This window comes from Micromys minutus (assembly GCF_963924665.1).
Source record: "Micromys minutus genome assembly, chromosome: 11".
In the NCBI taxonomy this organism is placed as follows: domain Eukaryota; kingdom Metazoa; phylum Chordata; class Mammalia; order Rodentia; family Muridae; genus Micromys; species Micromys minutus.
Window position 1 is genome coordinate 29,905,114 of NC_137980.1, and position 18,350 is coordinate 29,923,463.

The 18,350-nt window shown below is 44.7% G+C and overlaps 1 protein-coding gene across 1 annotated transcript; it reads left to right on the forward strand.

Moving 5' to 3' along the window:
- The first annotated feature begins 1,086 nt into the window (after positions 1–1,086).
- On the forward strand, positions 1,087–17,885 carry PLAC8 (placenta associated 8). Its single transcript, XM_080924750.1, has 5 exons — positions 1,087–1,137; positions 10,575–10,716; positions 13,061–13,185; positions 14,125–14,240; positions 17,635–17,885. The coding sequence occupies exons 2-4, from the start codon at positions 10,608–10,610 to the stop codon at positions 14,227–14,229; spliced, it is 339 nt and encodes a 112-aa protein (XP_080780876.1). The 5' UTR covers positions 1,087–1,137; positions 10,575–10,607; the 3' UTR covers positions 14,230–14,240; positions 17,635–17,885.
- Positions 17,886–18,350: the final 465 nt, after the last annotated feature.

Genomic DNA, 18,350 nt, shown 5'->3' on the forward strand with positions numbered 1-18,350 from the left:
CAGTGCACAGGTATGCACACGAGCAAAACACGCATACACCTAAAAATAAATTTAATATTTTTAAAGGGGCAGGAGGAAAAACACTGACAATCTGTTTGGTTCCTGGAATTAAATAAATAAAGACTGTTAGGGTGGTTCATAACTATAATCCCAGAACTCCTTCAAGGAATGGGGGGGCAGAGTCAGGAGAATTGCTTGGAAGCTCACCACAGCTATACAGCACAGTGGGAACAACAGACAGGAGAGAACAGACTTCCCAAAGCTGTCCTCTGACCTCCACACGCCTGTTTTGGTCAGGTACAGGCTTACACCACAGAGAGATGGGGCTGGGAGATGCTGATGACAATGACAAAAGTAAAAGAAGAAACATCATGCCTAACATAGCAAGCGTTCAGTCTGTTACAGAAACCAAAGCAATATGGGGAGACAGAGGTAGGCTAGTGATAGAGTTCTCACCTAAAATGCACGGGCCCTGCGTTCAGTTCCTAAGACCTCAGGGAGGAAAAGAGAGGGGGAGAAGAAAAGACAGAAGAGAGAAAGATCTGGTCAGAAGGCCGGCATGATGGTGCATAGCTTTAATCCCAGCCCCAGGAGGCAGAGGCAGACCGGTCTCTGTGAGTTTGAGACCATCCTAAAAACTGAGCTTCAGGACAGCCAGGACTACAGGGAGACTCCAGCCTCAAGACACAAACAGGACAGTCTGAGCAGGCCTGCAATTCCAGGTTACCTAATGCCTTTTTGATTATGTTAAAAGAGGAAAATAAGGTGTAAGAATCAGTGAGCTTTGCCAAGCTGGTAGACTAATCAACCACTACAGGAACCACACCTTTGTTACCAGGCAGGTAGACTAATCAATCAACCACTGCAGGAACCACGCCTTCTCCTCCCAGGCATTAGTATTTAGCCCACTGTAATTGTAAAGAAGGAAAGGCCCTATTTGGTAAGAGATAGCTTTTAGCACTTCTGCCTGGATTACCACAGCCAATCAGAGCACAGGACTTTGCTCTTTGGACTACAGCCCACCCCTACCCCACCCTCCACTGGGCTGATCACTTCTCTCCCTTCCTGGAGTCTCTCCATTTGTAGCCAGACTCAAACCCAGACCACAGGACCAGTCCTGCCCAAACCTTTTGAACTGTAAGTATTTGTTATTAAGAATTTCTTTAAACCTAGGGGAGACTTTCCTTTTGAAGTTGTTTCACTGCTTTATTTTATTCCTAACATAGTTTGAGATTCTGTTGAAAGATCGGTGTTTTCTTCCCCAATTACTTTAAATTTAGTAATTTTAGTGAAACTCAGCAGTTATGGTTTAGGTATACTGAGTGTCATACTTTGAAACATCTCAGCTGGGATCCTCTGGGACACAGCTTTCATTGGGGAGGGCATTTCCTCTCCCTCTCTCTCTCTGTCTCTCTCTCCCCCCAACTCTCTCTTACTAGAATAATCTAGTTTCTTTGTGCATAAAAAACATATACTTATTTGTTTAAGATACCCGGCAAAGCTTGTTGGGGATTTTTGTAGGTTTAGTTTGTAAAGTTTGAGAATCCTTAGGAGTTCTCATTATGAAAGCAAACATCTAACTTATAGGGATTTATCTCTGGTACTCGAAGATGCTCACAAAGAGCATGTGTTGCTTAGAACCTGGATTAATTATTATTCACAAGATTTATTGAGTGGTGTGTTCTGAGGCAGAAATACAGGTACAAGAATGAGTCTAAAACTAATAGATAAGATTAAGATGTTCAACGCGTGAGCCAAATCCTACAAGATTTCCCGGCAGGGACCAGTCCTTGCCAAGGAAACTCGGAAGGAAGGTTTATCATGTTGCTTTGCTAAGCCCATTAATTTGGAGTCCTGGTTCAGTCTCCTCACCTCCATTTCCCCCCCTTTTCTCCTGAGTGGTCACCACCACTGCTTTTATTACTGTCCTATCCTGTGTTCAAAGACGTCTTACGTGGCCGAGCTCTGAGTAGGGTTGCCCCCACAGATGGGACCACAGGTTTCTCCTTGGCCCATAACAATTCCATCACAAGACTTTTACACACGCAACTGGGTCAACACATGTTTTCTAGTGAACCTGGAGTTATTTGTCACAGACAGGAAATAAGCCAAGAGCCAAAGGTTGCAAGGTCTGTAAGTCCCTGGGTGGGACTCTCCACTATCAAGGGGTCCTGCGTCACCAGCAGATAAAGAACTTGATCTGAATTTGCACAGATAAGTGGGAGACACGGGCAGGGGCTATGCCAGCCTGGGGAAGGGAGCACTCTTTTATTAAGTAGCCATCAAAGCAGCCGAATTCCTTTGTCAAGACATAGGGGACTGCAGCCCAGAAAACGGATACCGCTTCCCAAAATGCTTTGAGACCCCTTCAGGGCTTCAGGACAGAAGGCGGGTTTGTGGACTGGGTGTGGGGAAAATGTCTTTTTTTTTTTTTTTTTTTTTTTTTTGGTTCTCACTATTAATTTGGCTCTAAATTGGCTTGTTGAGGATGGGTGGACAAACAGTTTGGGGCACAGGCTGTGACCCCAAGTTCAGTACCACCAGTCTTCACATATGGTACACTCTGAGGACCAAACAGAAGGTCATAGAACTCTCCTGCATTAGGCAGATGCCTTAGGCAGTTTTCGGTTTCTTTTTTTTTTTTTTTTAAACCTCTGATTTCCTGGTGACTTTTTATTTGCGATGACTAAGGCTAAACCTTTGGTGGAACTTCCAACAGACGAGGGATTGTGATCGGATCACGGGGCTGTCTTAAGAGTACACCGAGTGAGTTTCGCAGACTTTTATTAGTGTTTTGTGGTTAGTTCTTCTGTTGGTTGGTTTCGTGGACAGATCAGGGGCAGAGCAAGGGCCTTGGGCAGGCGCATGCTCAGCATGGACTCCCCTCCCCTGTGCCTGCCGCTCTTCACCGGTGGAGGAGGTGTTTCCTCTATGAGAAACCGCGTGCTAGACAGACCCTCTTCAGTGGAAGCTGGAGGTGCAAATGGCAGCCCCGGAGCGCTTGTTCCCTCTGGGACTGCACTTCTGGACAGAGCATCCTCCGCAGCTGCTGGCAACCTTCAAGGCCAGGAGTGTCTCTTGGTTTTCAAAACCTCCTGCCGCCCCCACCTACCCCCTACCCGCGCTTGGCTTCGGTTCCGGAAATACCGTGGTCCGCACGGCTGCCCACCGCACATTTTCCCACGTTCAAAAGAGGAAGTTAACTGAGCGTGTGGAGTGCAGTGTTAGAGCTCTTGTCTAGCAAACACAGCATGCCTTCGGTTCAAACCCCAGTACCACTGAGAGGGAGGGAGGGAGGGAGGGAGGGAGGAACCTCTTCTGAACGCAACATGCAACCTTTTAGTTTATTATTTCATTTGTAATTTGATCTTGTCTGTATTGGAAATAGAAAAAAAACTTACAATACCAAAGAGACTGGAAATGGTTTCAACCTGTGTAGGGCACATTAAACATTAAAACACTTCAAATTTCTCCTGGGTTAAACAAATGAAAACTATATGAGTTTTTGTTATGGTTATTAATTTTTTTTTCTCCCGCTTCCACCTTCACAGTGCTAGGATCACAGACACTATCACCTTGTCTAGTAGTATACAGCTTAGACTGACTGGTGACTGTTTAGGCCACAAGTAGAGAAAAGAAAATGTTTTTACCAATTATCTGTTCATGAGTAGGTGAACGTTCTGGGTACAAGTCTTTGCCACAGATATAGATTACTGTGTTCAGGTCTTATGTGGTTGTAACGTTTCATAAAGTCTGTGTAGCCCAGTGTAAATGCTCAGACCTCTGGAATCCAGAGCGAGGGCTCTCTCAGAACCCTTCAGATGCCCACTCTTTTTATATATATATATATATATATATATATATATATATATCTTTTGTGAGTACATGTTGTTATCTTCAGACTCACCAGTAGAGGGCATCATATGCCATTAAAGATGGTTGTGAGCCACCATGTGGTTGCTGGCCATCGAACTCGGGACCTGTGGAAGAGCAACCTCTTAACCACTTAACCACAAGAGGACCTATTAACCACTGAGCCATCTCTCCAGCCCCAGAAGCCCACTCTTATGTTTAAATCTCAGTGTAAAGTTAAGGGTTATAGTTTTCCTATGAAAAAGATGATAGAAAGGATGTTCCTTCAGGATGGCATTTATCAGACGCCATCAGTGTCCTGGTACTGACTAGAGCCGTAGAATAATACTAGAGATATGGATCGTGGCTTAATCTCCTTAAAGATGTGATTCTCCTGTTTGATTTTTTTTTTTTCCCTTGAAAGGTAAAACGCAGTCACCTTACGATTTCATTATAAAAGAAATGAAACTAATTTTTTTGTGTTGATGCTGTTGCTAAGGTGGGGCTCCAGCCCAGGGCCTCTCACATACTAAGCAAGTACTCTACCACAAGATCTGTCTCCCAGCCCTAACAATTTCAACACTATCATAAGAATAATAAATCAGAAAGATAAACATGAAAAAAAAAAGTATCAGCAGCTCACCCTGAGGTAACCACCCAGGATTATCCCCTATTGGATTCTTTCTGGCCTTTGACTATTCAAAGACTATGCAAAGTACATTTGGATACACATGCTTTTCTGTTTTCTCCTTTTTAAAATGCTTTGCTTTCCAAGGCACTGCGGAACATCATCTCTCAGAATGACCTCTGACCTTAGAGTTCTGGAATTGGGATGGAGGAAGCTCTGGGGGACTTCATGCTGAGTCCGGGAAGAAGCTTGACCCCACCCATTGCCCAGGGCTTAGGATCTGCTCCCAGCTGCTGACCCACAGTCTCACACTCAAGCACATCCCCCAGGGGGAGTGGTGCCTGCTACATTTTCCAGGTTTTGCGTCAGTAAATGCTGCTCTCAAAGACGCCTGCTCTTGTTAATTGTGAAAAGGGTCAGCAAGGAAAATGAGTTATTGCAATGTTTTACTTTATTTCCTGAAACGGATTCAATAAGTTTAGGGAACAGCTGTGTGACTTCCTGTAAGACACTAAAAAGTTGGAAGATGGATACTCGGTCTTTGGCAGGGCGGGTGGGGACAGATGTTGTGGTGCTCAGATTAGGTAGTCTAGCAATTCAGGAGACCCTGACTCAATCTCCAGCACTGGGTGAGGAGAGAGGACCCAAAATTCAAGACTGTTCTTTGCCACAGTTTGTGGGACGTTTACACTATATGAGAGCCTCCTTCAAAAAAAGAAAAGAAAAAAATTGCATAAAGGCTCCAGGGGCAAGGCTTTCGGAGGGGTTGCTGGGCCGAAGTATTGGCGCCACCCTTGGCAGTTATCAGTTAACGATTGACCGCTTTGCTGGTCAACCATCTGCTGTTATTCATAAGTCGTTGGATCTTCTGGGTTCCAAAAAGCCAAAGGAAATTTAGATTGTCGTGTCTTATGACATGGTGATAACTCTTTCCTGGAATAGCTAACTTTGCAGTTAATCATTAGATTACAGGAGGCATTGTTCAGGTTGCTGGGAGACAGACAGACTTTTTTTTTTTCCTGTGGTGTGGTCACTGGCTAGTTACCCAGGTTCCTGTGAGTAACCCTAATTGAACTAATTCTCTCTCTCTCTCTCTCTCTCTCTCTCTCACACACACACACACACACACATACAGAGAGAGAGACAGACAGACAGACAGACAGAGGCAGAGATAGAGAGAACTTTTAAAGAAAGATACTTCAAAGGCAAAAGTCCCAGGACAAGATGGTAGAACGTAGCCTTTCACAGTCGGAGCTGTTAACAGCAAAGCTAGTTCAGACCCACGAATACGCAGGCTAGCCCTGTGACCACCACAGTTACTGAATTTTTTACATGAGCTGAAAGGAAGAGGAGGAAAATTTAATTTTCCCCGTCAGTAGAGCTGCTGCTGCAGTAGATCCTCCTTAGCAAATGAGTATATGTCACCATAAAGTGGCCTTTGCCTTCCAGTAGCATCTCTACTTTCTGGTTCTTCTTCCAAACCGGGAAGCCTACACTCCCCATCCGCTCTCTTCCCAGCCGACTGGCCATAAGTCCCCACTGTGCGCAAGGAATAAATCTACTAATTTAACTACCAGTAGACTGTTGGGCTTTTGTATTCTAGTTACTTAGTTGTTCTTGCTTTGGGTTTACAGTCTCCCTACTGCACAGACTGGCTTCAAAGTTGCAAACCTCCTGACTCAGCTTGGATCATGTGTATACTACCTACTACTCCAGACTCAGTAGATTTTTTTGCTGTTGTTATAAGACAGAGTTTCCTATGGCCCAAGCTGTCCTCAGGTTCACTGCAGAGCTGATGGCTCTGAACTTCTGACCCTCGTGTCTCTACCTCCCGAGTGTTGGAGTTACTGGTGTGTGTCACCATGTCTAGTTTTACAATGCTGGCATGAACCAGCGCTTCTTGCATGCGAAGCAAGCTACCAAGTGGGCTACATTCCCAGGCGTCTGCAGACTCTGCCCTCTGGGTGGTGTGGATGCCGCTGAGTGGTCACATCCCTCCTAGACAAGGTGGGGAAGCATCAAGCCTGCCTGGCCAGATGCTTTAGCATTGCTTCCTCATGGTCCAGGTCCTACAGTGGCTGTGTGTGATCAAATGACAGAGGACATGAGAAACAAACTCCAAGACAGAAAGATGGGAAACTTTAGTTTCTTTGACTTAGAGGAAGTGAAACCACAGTCTTTATGGCTTGTTTTGGAGATGGAGCAAGTAAGCTAGGGACCACAGGTAAAAAAAAAAAAACAAAACAAAACAAAAATAACCTTTAATAATAACAGAGACCCCACCCATCGGTCTCGCCTACGGTGGTCGCTATGGCGTATGCCAAATGCTGGTCTTATATCCCCCTTATTCCTTCTACACTCACTGGAACAAGGAAAAGTGCCGCCCTTTCTCTGCCATTTAAAATTGTCATTTATTTACACTAGTGTCACAGATAAGGTACAGACATACAGACAGAGCTACAGATTGTTCCTTCTATGAGTTGCAATCTAATAATAACATTACATTTTGCTCAAACTGTCCTAGATTTGGCCCTCAAACTCCTTCAGAAGGGTTCCCCCAGGCCCCCACTCAGCAGTGTCTCATTTAATAAACTCTACTCTTGGAGCCGTGTGTCCCAGGTCTTAGGCCTCCCCCTCCCAGTCCTGAAGTCAGCGGGCTCTTTTTATTGAATAATGGCATTTAGTAATCAAGATTTGAGTACTGGGTGTACCCTCTTTGTGGACGTGATCAGACTTTATCTTCAGATATTTCTAGCATATCTACCTGTGTGCTCACTCATAAACTTGCTTGCCTCATGGCTTCCTGAGTCCTGGCACCTACCCAGATGTTTTTAGTTTTTCAGACAAGACAAAGTCTTCCTTAGTGATCTTCCTGTGTTGGCTCCCCAAGTGCCAGGGATTCTAGGTATGTGCTGCCTGGTTTGAAGTTTTGCTCATCCGCTGGTCCTCCAGTATGTTCAGAAGCCTCATAGGGACCTCACCATTTGCATTTTCCAAGTTAACTCTGTCACAACCATATTACTTAGCAGAGTGCTTTCGAAGCTATTCTCACCAGAGGCGCTCACCCCTGGTGAGTCTGCACAGCTGCGCTCCTGAGAGCTCTGACCAAGGTTTAGTGCTAAAGATCAACCCTGGAGCCTTGCTGGTACTGGCAATGGCTCAACACCAACACCCGAGTTCTCAGTTTTGCCCAGCACTTCCTTACCAATGGGGAAGTCTGAGCATCTTTTTATATAAGTTGTTTTTTCATTTCTATTGTAAACTGTCTGATTCGGTCTTTTCACTGTTTCCCTAACTTGTGGCTTGCTTTGTTTTCTTTTTTTTTTTTTTTTTTCTTCTCTTTTTTCATTTTTGGTTCGTTTGATTGTTCTTTAAAACTTATTTATTTATGTATGAGTGCTCTGTTTGCATGTATTCCTACAGGACTGAAGAGGGCACCAGATCTCTCTATAGATGGCTGTGAGCCACCATGTGGTTGCTGGGATTTGAACTCAGGACCTCTGGAAGAACAGTCAGTGCTCTTAACTGCTAAGCCATCTCTCCAGCTTGGATGTTTTTGTTTGTTTGTTTGTTTGTTTGTTTGTTGTTTTAAACACTCTCAATGTCAAAGGTTGCACCCTTGCTTCTTTTACTTGCTTTATTTACTAAATCTTTAAAAATTCCACAGCATCTGCATATTACACTCAGTAGCCGGAAGAGAACTATTTAGAAATATTTACTGCGTATGATGATGATAGTCAACAGGTATAAACATTGAAAAGAACTCTGTGAGCCCTTCCTCTTTGTCTTGACCTCTCTGCCCTACCTACACCCCCTACTTATAGACAGAGTCTCATTATATAGCATTGGCTGACCTGGAACTTACAGACATGACTGTCTCTTCTCTGTCAGGTGCTTGTGTTAAAGGTGAGCCCAAGCCTGCTTCTTTTTCAAACTAAAACCAATTTTATCTTCCTCTGTAATAACCAGACATTGTCTGTGTGCTGTTTGTTAGGATTCAGTGGGCTGGGTTGATTTATCATTAACTATATTGAAGTTCGTGTAGATTTAGTCATGTTTTAAGTATCCTTGAACACGGTCACATGGAGAAGTATCTGAGCATACCTGTCATTTAAGGTTGTTCTCTGGGTGATACACTGCTGTCTTTTGTCATTCAAGGAAACTACCAACCTAGCAGATTTTGCAAGTGATGAGATCAAAACAGAGACGTCTGGAGAAAACTCCTAACTGATATGAAAAGGCAGAGCCAAATCATCCATCTTTAAGAACATTCTATTTAGGAGATGGTCTCGGGCTGTCATGGAACTCACTAAGCAGACCAGGCTAGCCTTGAACTTACAGAGCTCCATTTGCCTGCCTTTGCCTCCCAAGTGCTGGAACTAAAGGTGTTTGCCACCACTCCCAGCCCTTTCGTGCCTTTAAAAGTATGTACCGAATCTCTAAATAAAAATGCCCCAGCACCATTAGTGCTTAATTCAGCACTGAAGTTAAAGCACCTACTGTGAGTCTAACACTGGACTTGATGCTAAATACAGTGGGAGAAGAGGAAGAGGAAGGAGGCTGAGGCGGGGTCTAGGCAGGTTAGTGTGCCTGATACCCAAGTTTGGGTGCCGTTTGATTCCCAGCACCCAAGTAAAAAATCAGGAGTATTTGTACACATGAATCTCCCAGCACTATAGGGGGAGACAGGAGGGATGACTGGGGCTTGCCAGTTAGACCCTGTGTCAAGGGACTGAGGAGGGGTGGAGCAGGGCACATGGCGCCCTCCCCTGGCCTCCAGAGGCACATACAGCTGCACACACATACACACACACACACACACACACACACACACACACACACACAAACAGTTTTTTTTATAAGAAAGGGGAGGTCCTGTTTTCCAAGAGACCCTCACAGACCAGTGAGTAGTTCTGAGTAAAGGCAGCAGCATATGACATCAGGGCTCCTAGGCAGAGAGCCCCACAAGGATTGGAATTTCACAATTGAGTCAGCCCCTCCCCCACCGTTCCTAGGGCAGAGTAAATAACCAATGCAGCTCTAATACCTCACACAGTGTGGATAAACTAGCCGACAGTATTGCCAACCGCAGAGATGTCCTTGTCAAACCTCTGTGTGTTTCGGCCACTCTCCTATGGATTTGTATTAATTTTTATAAAAAGCCGTCCGTTAAACCTGTCTGAAGACGATACTTGGTGCTCTCGATGCACGTGTGAGGTGGGCAAGCCAGGAACCACCTTGATTTCACAAATGTAAGTGATTGAGATCACATGACTGCTTAGATGGTCCATCTGGGATCATGTGGCTTTAGAGATGAGGGCTTTAGCAAAGATACTGTCATTCCAAAGAAGGAGAAATTAGGAATAGCCTAACAAAACATATGCCTCATGAAGGCTTTGCCCAACTATGTATGAATTGTAGCACACACCTGCAGTGCCAGCATGTGGAAGACTTGAAGCAGGGGAGGAATGGTGAGCTTGAAGCTAGCCTTGGCTACATGATGACATGCTGACTCAGGAAAACAAGTCAGCATCCTCAACAGCAAAAACACAACCACAGGAAAGCGGTTGGGATGATTGTAAAGGACTTGCTGGCCCTGCCACGAGTCATGGGCTAAGCTGCACAGGGAGAAGGTTCAGGCTCTGGTGAACGTGAAATGACACAGTGGCTTGGATTCAGCAGGGTAGTGTGGGAACCCCAAAGTGGCCAAGCAAGAGAGGAAGGAGAACGGATTTGCACTAAGCTTAAGCTGTTTTTCACTGTTCCCCAACCCTACTCCTGTCCCAGGCCAATGGTTCATTTCCCATCTTCTGGACAGCAGGGATCTGTATAAAGTAGCACGCTATCAGCTCCTTTTCACTTCTTTTACCCGTGAGAGACACCTGTTCACCTTACCAGTTCAGTGAATTCCTTTTCCCGGGGGCCTCAGTCCCCTCGGAGGCGGAGACTGAAATGCTCTTTAGAGATCAACAAGCTGATTCTCCAACCACCTCCCGTCCTAGTAGGAGGCGCACAGCAGGTAGGGCTAGCTAAGGGACAACACTGTCCTTCCCAGAGCAGCTTCAGGCTGAAAGGCCAACATTTTCTTTTTCAGACAGACCCTGTCTTTTGAGACCTTACACTGAAGATGGCTCAGGCACCAACAGTCATCGTGACTCAACCAGGATTTGTTCGTGCTCCCCAAAATTCCAACTGGCAGACCAGCCTGTGTGATTGCTTCAGTGACTGTGGTGTCTGTAAGTACGGGAAAGGTGTCCCTATAATTGATACACCCCCCCCCATCTCCCCATCAGTGTGGAAAGCTACTAAGCTGCTAACTCATTACAGGCTCCTAAGAATCCGGTAATGGTACAGTTAAACACCAGTGACAGTCTACTTATTCCTGATTCTTCTCTCCTGCCACTGCCCCCCCAAACCAAGTTACCCCTAAAACAAATCCTTAAGGTAGCATTGAAATCTTTAAATGATTCTAAAAAACTGAATGGGCCTGACCTTGTAATTATAAACAGATTATTTATGAAACATTTTTACTTAAATCTGAGGGGTTTTTTGGGTTGGTTTCTTTTTGTTGTTGTTGTTTTGTTTTTGTTTGTTTTTTGTTTTGCTTTGTTTTTTTGGTTTTTTGGGGTTTTTTTTTTTGTTTTTTTTTGTTTTTTTGTTTTTTTGAGATTAGCATTGGCTATCCTGAAACTCTCTCTGTAGACCAGGCTGGTCTCAAATTCAGAGATCCACCCGCTTAAAGGTGTGTATCACCACCATCGGGCTAAACCTGAGTTTTCAAAAATGTTTTTATTTGTATTTTGTGTGCACTGGTGTTCTGCCTGCATAGATGTCTGTATGAGGGTGTTGAGTTCCCTGAAACTGGGGTTACAGAGAGTGTGACCTCTATGTTGGTGCTGGAAGTTGAACCCAGGTCCTCTAGAAGAGCAGCCAGTGCTCTTAATCACTGAGCCATCTCTCCAGTTCCCACAACCTGATTTAAAAAAGAGCAACAGCAGTAAGATCTCTTCTTGTTTGCGCACGCATTAAATCTTGTTTTATGATCAGTCACATCACGTCCGGTCACAGGGCACTTGCAGAGAGCATCAGCGCCCCTTATCTATACAGTTAAGTTTCCCTGGATGCACTGAGATCTGAGTGAACACGGAAGAAAGTGAGGTGGGTGGCAAAGGGGACCAGCACTTGTCCTCAGCAATGCAGGAAGCGGAGGTTTGCTTTGAAGCCTACTCCTCAGCCTGGTCAGGAAGTTTGCAAGCTTTAATGTGCAGTGAGGTGGAACTTGGAACGGAAGGAACCATGCGTCCCATGACATGATTGTGACATCTGAAAATCAAAAAGGCAGTAAAGACTACAGTAGTCAAAGACCCTAAAGACCAACTTTTACTCCTCCAGCCCCAAGAGACTCCTCAATTATGTGAATGTATGGTTACTTGGATGTATGAGATTTAATGTAGGGCCGCTAAGATGGCTCAGTGGAGAAAGTGACTGAGGTTTAGCCTCTCAGCCTGGGTTCTATTCCCCAGGACCCACATGGTGGAAGGAGAGACCAACCCCTGGAAAATATCCTCTTACCTTCACATGTATGCACACACTAAATAAAATGTAATTTCTTAAAGTTCTGGTGGGGTGAGTTCTAATGCAGCCTTTGTTGTTTGGGGGCAAATTTCCCCCCTTCCTCCCTCCTTTCCTTCCTTTATTTATTTATTTTTCTTTTTTGTTTGTTTGTTTGGTTGTTTTAGGCAGGGTTTCTCTATGTAGCCCAGGCTGTCTTGGAACTCTTTCTGTAGACCAAGCTGACCTCAAACTGCTTCTGCCTCCCAGGTACTGGTACTAAAGGTGTGCACCACCAATCGGTTTATGGCAGACTTACTTTCTTTCTTTCTGTCTGTCTTTTTTTTAAAAAGATGTATTTATTTATTACATGTAAGTGCACTGTGGCTGTCTTCAGACCCACCAGAAGAGGGCACTGGATCTCATTACAGATGGTTGTGAGCCACAATGTGGTTGCTGGGAATTGAACTCAGGACCTTTAGGAAGAGCAAGTCAATCTCTTACAAAATACTTTGTAGTTTTTCCTGACCTTGATTGCATACATAAATACTAATTTGTGACCAACGTACACACACACTCACACACACACACCTACATACACACACACACACACACTCGCACACACACACACTAACACACACATACACTTATTCTACCCCTTAGCTTCATCCCCATCCTATCCCAGGGCCTAAGAGGCTTTATTCTTTAAGAACATTTCTAACCATGCTCCACCGTTCAGCGTAAGCATCCTAGGCTGATCTCCCGTCTTTCCCATCTCCTAATCTTTCCTGTTGTATCCCTGCTGGATTACGGCTGGGGACATTGTCAGTACCGAGGGTTTTACCTGGAACATGGGTAGGTTTCCGTAATTGAATGGTACTACTGAAAAAGAGCTGGGTCTTTAAATGATGGGCGGGTCATAATGAAGCCCCGCCCAAACAGAGGGGAAAGGCCTCACGATGTGGCTGCTCTTGGTGTAGTCGGTGGGGCCTGACTAAAGTAACGTGTACCCCGTTTTCATGTTTCCAGGCCTCTGTGGGACCTTCTGCTTCACTTGTCTTGGATGTCAAGTGGCAGCTGACATGAACGAATGCTGTTTGTGTGGAACAACGGTGGCAATGAGGACTCTCTACCGAACCCGCTATGGCATTCCTGTGAGTCTCTTTCCTTTGTTACCATTCTAGTGGGCGACTGTATTTACCATAGCTGTTGTGGAGTGGCTGCCATTTGACAGTATCCACGCTCTGAATTTGATTGGCCAGAATTCTGTAGCGGCTACAATAATAAATCCAGCTGATACAGCAGAAATATATCGTCCCTTTCTGTCCCTCAACATTCTATAAAGCAAGTCATTTCATATTTGCAATGTTTTTGCATTAGGCAACTAAACTCTCCACCAGTGCTTGGGTATTGTAGGGGAGGATTGCCATATTTTACCAACAAAGACTTCAAAATGTGTGAGAGATTTGACTCAGAGATGTTCCCTAGTAACAGAGAAGGGCGCATCCGATCCAAACTGACCATGCATGCACTTACCAGCAACACTGCATGAAATGGGGCAGCCTTTTAATCAGTAACAGGGGGAAACAGTCAATGAGGTATGTAGATGAGTGCGTGTGTGTACATATATTTCTATGTATCATATAATAATGTGTATGTATATACATACATACATACATACATTTGATTCCCTCTATGTGTGACTATAGAAAGAAAGACAGAAATAAAGAAAAAGAAAGTCTAAGGCTGGAGTTAGGAGCACTGACTGCTCTTCCAGAGGTCCTGAGTTCATTTCCCAGCAACCACATGGTGGCTCACAACCATCTGTAATGGGAACTGATGCCCTCTTCTGGTGTGTCTGAAGATAGTGACAATGTACTCACATAAAATAAATAAATCTTAAAAAAAGAAAAAAAAAAGAAGTATACACACACACACACACACATACACACACACACACACACGGAATGAAGAACTAAACCATTAAAAGCAATAAACACAATGCAAAGACTCGGTGCTTTTGCGTCTTTAAAATGCCCCAAATCCACCAGCAGTGCTGGCTGTCATGCGTGTGTCTTCTGTGTCCTCCGCAGGGATCTATCTGCGATGACTACATGGCCACCCTCTTCTGTCCTGTTTGCTCTGTGTGCCAAATCAAGAGAGACATTAACAGGAGGCGAGCCATGAACGCTTTCTGAGGAGCTGGACGGTGAGTCGGTGGGGCTTGGGCCACAGACTTAGGGGCTGGGGAAGTTATTCATTGTCTGGAATAACAATTCAGAAGAGACAGTTTCTTAAGTCTCCCGAGCCATCTCATTATAATAATAATATGATAAATAATTGGTTTTGCTTTTCATAGTTTGAGCTACATTTATTAGATAATGGTGAATTTTATAAACTTTTACCAGAAGTATGTTTGTCTATTAATGAAGCAAGTAACTTACCGCTTATAAGCTACAGAGTACAGAAGATAAAGAAGTTGAAATTGGGCTTGGCGGTGCATCCCGTAACCCCCAAAGTCAGGAGGCAGAAGGCCCTCAAACCCAGCGTTGTCTACAAAATAAGTTCCAGTCTATTCAGGGCTACATAAGAATATTTGTCTTAAAACTTAAATGAGTGGGGGGGGAGGTTGTGGGGGTGCAGGGGTGGGTGGGTCACTGTGTAAAGTACTTGCTATTTAAGCAGAAGGCCTGAGTTCATGCTTGTGTGAGAGTGTGCAGGTGTGCGAGTATGAGTTTATGAGTGTGTGAGAGTATGCGTGACTGTGTTTGTGCCCGTGTGCGTGCATGTGGGTGTGAGTTTGGGTGTGTGTGTATGTGTAAAAGCTGGACCCAGCAGCCTATAACCCCAACACACAGGCCGAAACAGTTGAATCTCTGGGGCCCACTGACTAGCAAGGCTAGACGAAAGGACAAACTTTGGTTAGTAAGATCATGTCTTTTAAAAAGAGTGGAGAAGTGACTGAGGAAAGATCTCCATGTTGACCTGTATAGGTGAGCTTTCCTGTGTGTGTATGTACACACACACATACACACACACAGGGGGTGGGGAGGGGAAAGAGTTAAAAAACTGAAAAGATAAACAAAAAAGAGGGCAAAAACTGACTTCCCATTAAGACAATGTGATGAAGAAGGTAAACAGTTTTAAGAAGAGAAATTTAAAATATATATAATGTTAAAAAGCAAGAATGACATGTTCTGTAATATTTGTAGTGTGTGTGTGTGTGTGTGTGTGTGTGTTACACATGCATGCAGGTACTTGCAGAGCCCAGAAGAGACCATTAAGATTTCCGGGATCTGGAGTTACAGGCACTTGTGACCCATCTGATGTGGGTCCTGGGGACAACTCTGCTCTCTGGATGCTCAGCAAATGCTCTTAACCCTGAGCCATCCCCCAAGCCCCTACCCCTCCCGTTTAAGATTTATTTCATGTGTGTGCGTGTCTACCACAGGTGTGCAAGGTGCCCTTTGGTTGTGATCCTCCACATGGCACTGGGAGCCAAACCCTGATTCTCTGAAAGAATAAATGCTATTAACTGCCGAGCTTTCTCTTCGGCGTCCCCTAGATAGTTCCTGAAAGATGCGTGCACCACCGCTCATTTGTTTAGCAAATACTGTATTATGTATCTAATGTTGTATTTTAAAAAAATCAGCTAGGTGTTGCTGTGAACAAAGATAAACTAGTTCTGGGTCCTTACAGTTTGGTGCTCAAAAGATACCCCTAAACAGAACTGTTTGTTCACGCTTTAGGCAGAGTGCCATAGAGATCAGAGGGATAGCAGATTCTCGAAAGCTTGGGTTCTAGAGACGTTTGTCTTTAGTTCACCAGAAGAGACTGAAGGGAAGCAAAGTAGGCTGGTTGGCCACAGCTGTGGGTGGAGTCAGGTGGCACAGCAGTCACTGCCAAGAGCTGCTCAGCTGGTACCTCCCCTAGGGCCCAGGGGAAAGAGGCGGGTTCCCAGAATCCCCCAGGAAAGGCCAGAAGAAAGCACCCACAAAACAGCAGAATCCTCTCACAAAGGGAAAGAGCAACCCACAGCAACCCTGACTGTGAAGTCGTGTTGAAAGAACTCCATATTGGCCCCTTCCTGGGCTTACACATAACAGAACCTACCAGAACGGAGGGATAGGGAAGGGTGCTTCTAGTTCCAGACCAGCCTCAGGGACTAACAGTGGGGTGAACGAATGTGATTCATGTGAATAAAAATAGGAGGCAGCTTCAAACCAACTTCAGTGAAGCTGTAGAGCCAAAAAAAAAAAATCCATCTTTATGGGCTTAGGACAATTTGACTGGAACACACAGTGTATATAGGGAAATACTAAGACAACAGATTTTTTTTTAAGACGTGAGTTTGTGCCTTGGTGCGCCATAGATGGATACTAACGCTGGTGGGCATGGGGAAATGAGAGATTTTGAGTGGAGCCACACTGGAGAAAAGTCTACAGGCCAGTGGGCAGGTAAAGAAGTGGGACCGCTGTTTGAATACACACATTGTCCACATAAGAACCGAAGCTCGCTCCGGCTGGAGAGATGGCTCAGTGGTTAAGAGCACCGACTGCCCTTCCAGAGGTCCTGAGTTCAATTCCCAGCAACCACATGGTGGCTCACAACCATCTGTAATGGGATCTAATGCCCTCTTCTGGTGTGTCTGGGGGCAGCTACAGTGTACTCACATATATAAAATAAATATTAGAAGAAGAAGAACAGCAGCTCTAATCCTAAAAGAAATAAGAGATAATTTATTCTGGGGCTATTGTGTGAACAAACCTTATAATCACATATACATACCAGTGGGTCAGGGCAACTGAACTTTGCTTTTTAATCTCAGAGGCGTTAGTTCACTGAATCTTCGAGCTGGTTTGAAGTAAAATGTCTTTGGTGGTTCTGACTTCTGGTGATCAACTTAGATACCCTACGCTGTTCACTGACAACAAAACTGAGCGCAGAATTGAAGGTGAAGCTGAGTTGATAGAGTGCTTGCCAAGGATGCACAAAGCCCTGAGTTCGATTCCTAGTACTTCATAAAACAGTTACACATCTGTAATCCCAGCACTCGGGAAGTGGAAAGGTAGAGGGGGTAGATCAGGGGTTCAAGGCCAGTCTTCAGCTACAGAGTGAGTTGGAAGCAAGCCCGGGTTGCATGAGACCCTGTTTCTATACAAAACAAATCCATCCATAGGGCTATGGAGGTCACAGGTTCAATTCCCACCATCCACTTGAGTAACTCCAGGGAATTCGATGTTCTCTTCTGGCATCCATGGGCACTAGGGACACATGTGCACAAACAGACATGCAGGGAAAACAGTCACTCACACGGAAGAACATACAAATAAACGAGAGAAGTCTGATTCAGGTGAGAGCTTGGTAAAGCTGAGAGGCTCTGAATCAAGTCCAATCTGACTAATAGCATGCCGCTGTTGGCTGTCAGCTGTGGTAAACCTCCCACGGGAACACCTGATGCTAACCAACTGGGAAACGGCTCAGGGTGTCCGGGAACTGTGTACGATCTGTGTGACTTCTCAGAGTCTCTAAAATGAATGTTTATTAATGATAAAAAAAAGTAGGTTGATAAATTCAGGAACTCTTTTGTGCTTCCCTCACAGGCAAGAGAAGGCAGCTGAACGCAGCACGCACCCCTTCAGCCTGAGTCCTCCCAAGTCTATGGAAACTGAGATAAGATGGATGCATCAATTACAGAAGGGTGGAAACTTTCTAATTGGGCTTTTTGATTTATTTGAAATAGATGTCACTCTTTGACTTGGTTTCTCCTTGCTCACACAGCATCAAATATTCCAGCTTATATTTTTTTTTTTTACATTTTAAATATAAGCCAAATAAAAGAGTTTGCTAAGAAGACTTTTGTTTTGAACTTGGTACTGGGGATTAAGTTTTGGGCCTCCCACATGCTGAGTAACTGCTACCACAAGCCACACCTTTAGCCCTCCCACCATGCTTCCTGCATCCTGGCCTTTGCCCAAACACTTATTATCTATTAGTTTTAATGAGTAGTCTCATTATTTCCCCGTGGTTCAGGGTCTTGATGGTAGGGCTTTCAGCAACAGCCGTTCAGCACGTTGGTCCAAGAAGCTTGAGGTGGCATGTGGAAGGTACAAGCTACAGCTCATGAGCTGTTTTGAGACAGTAGCCGTGTTCAGTCCTTCCCTGTTATTTCTCAACATGTGCACGGACCCAGCAGACTGAGCTGTGCAAGTCCCAGCCTGGCTTCCAGTTGAATGCTTGAGAGGTTTGTGGTAATTTTTGTCCTTTTAAAATATGAGGTAGTGATGGAGAAGAAACTCGAAGTAATAAAATTGACATT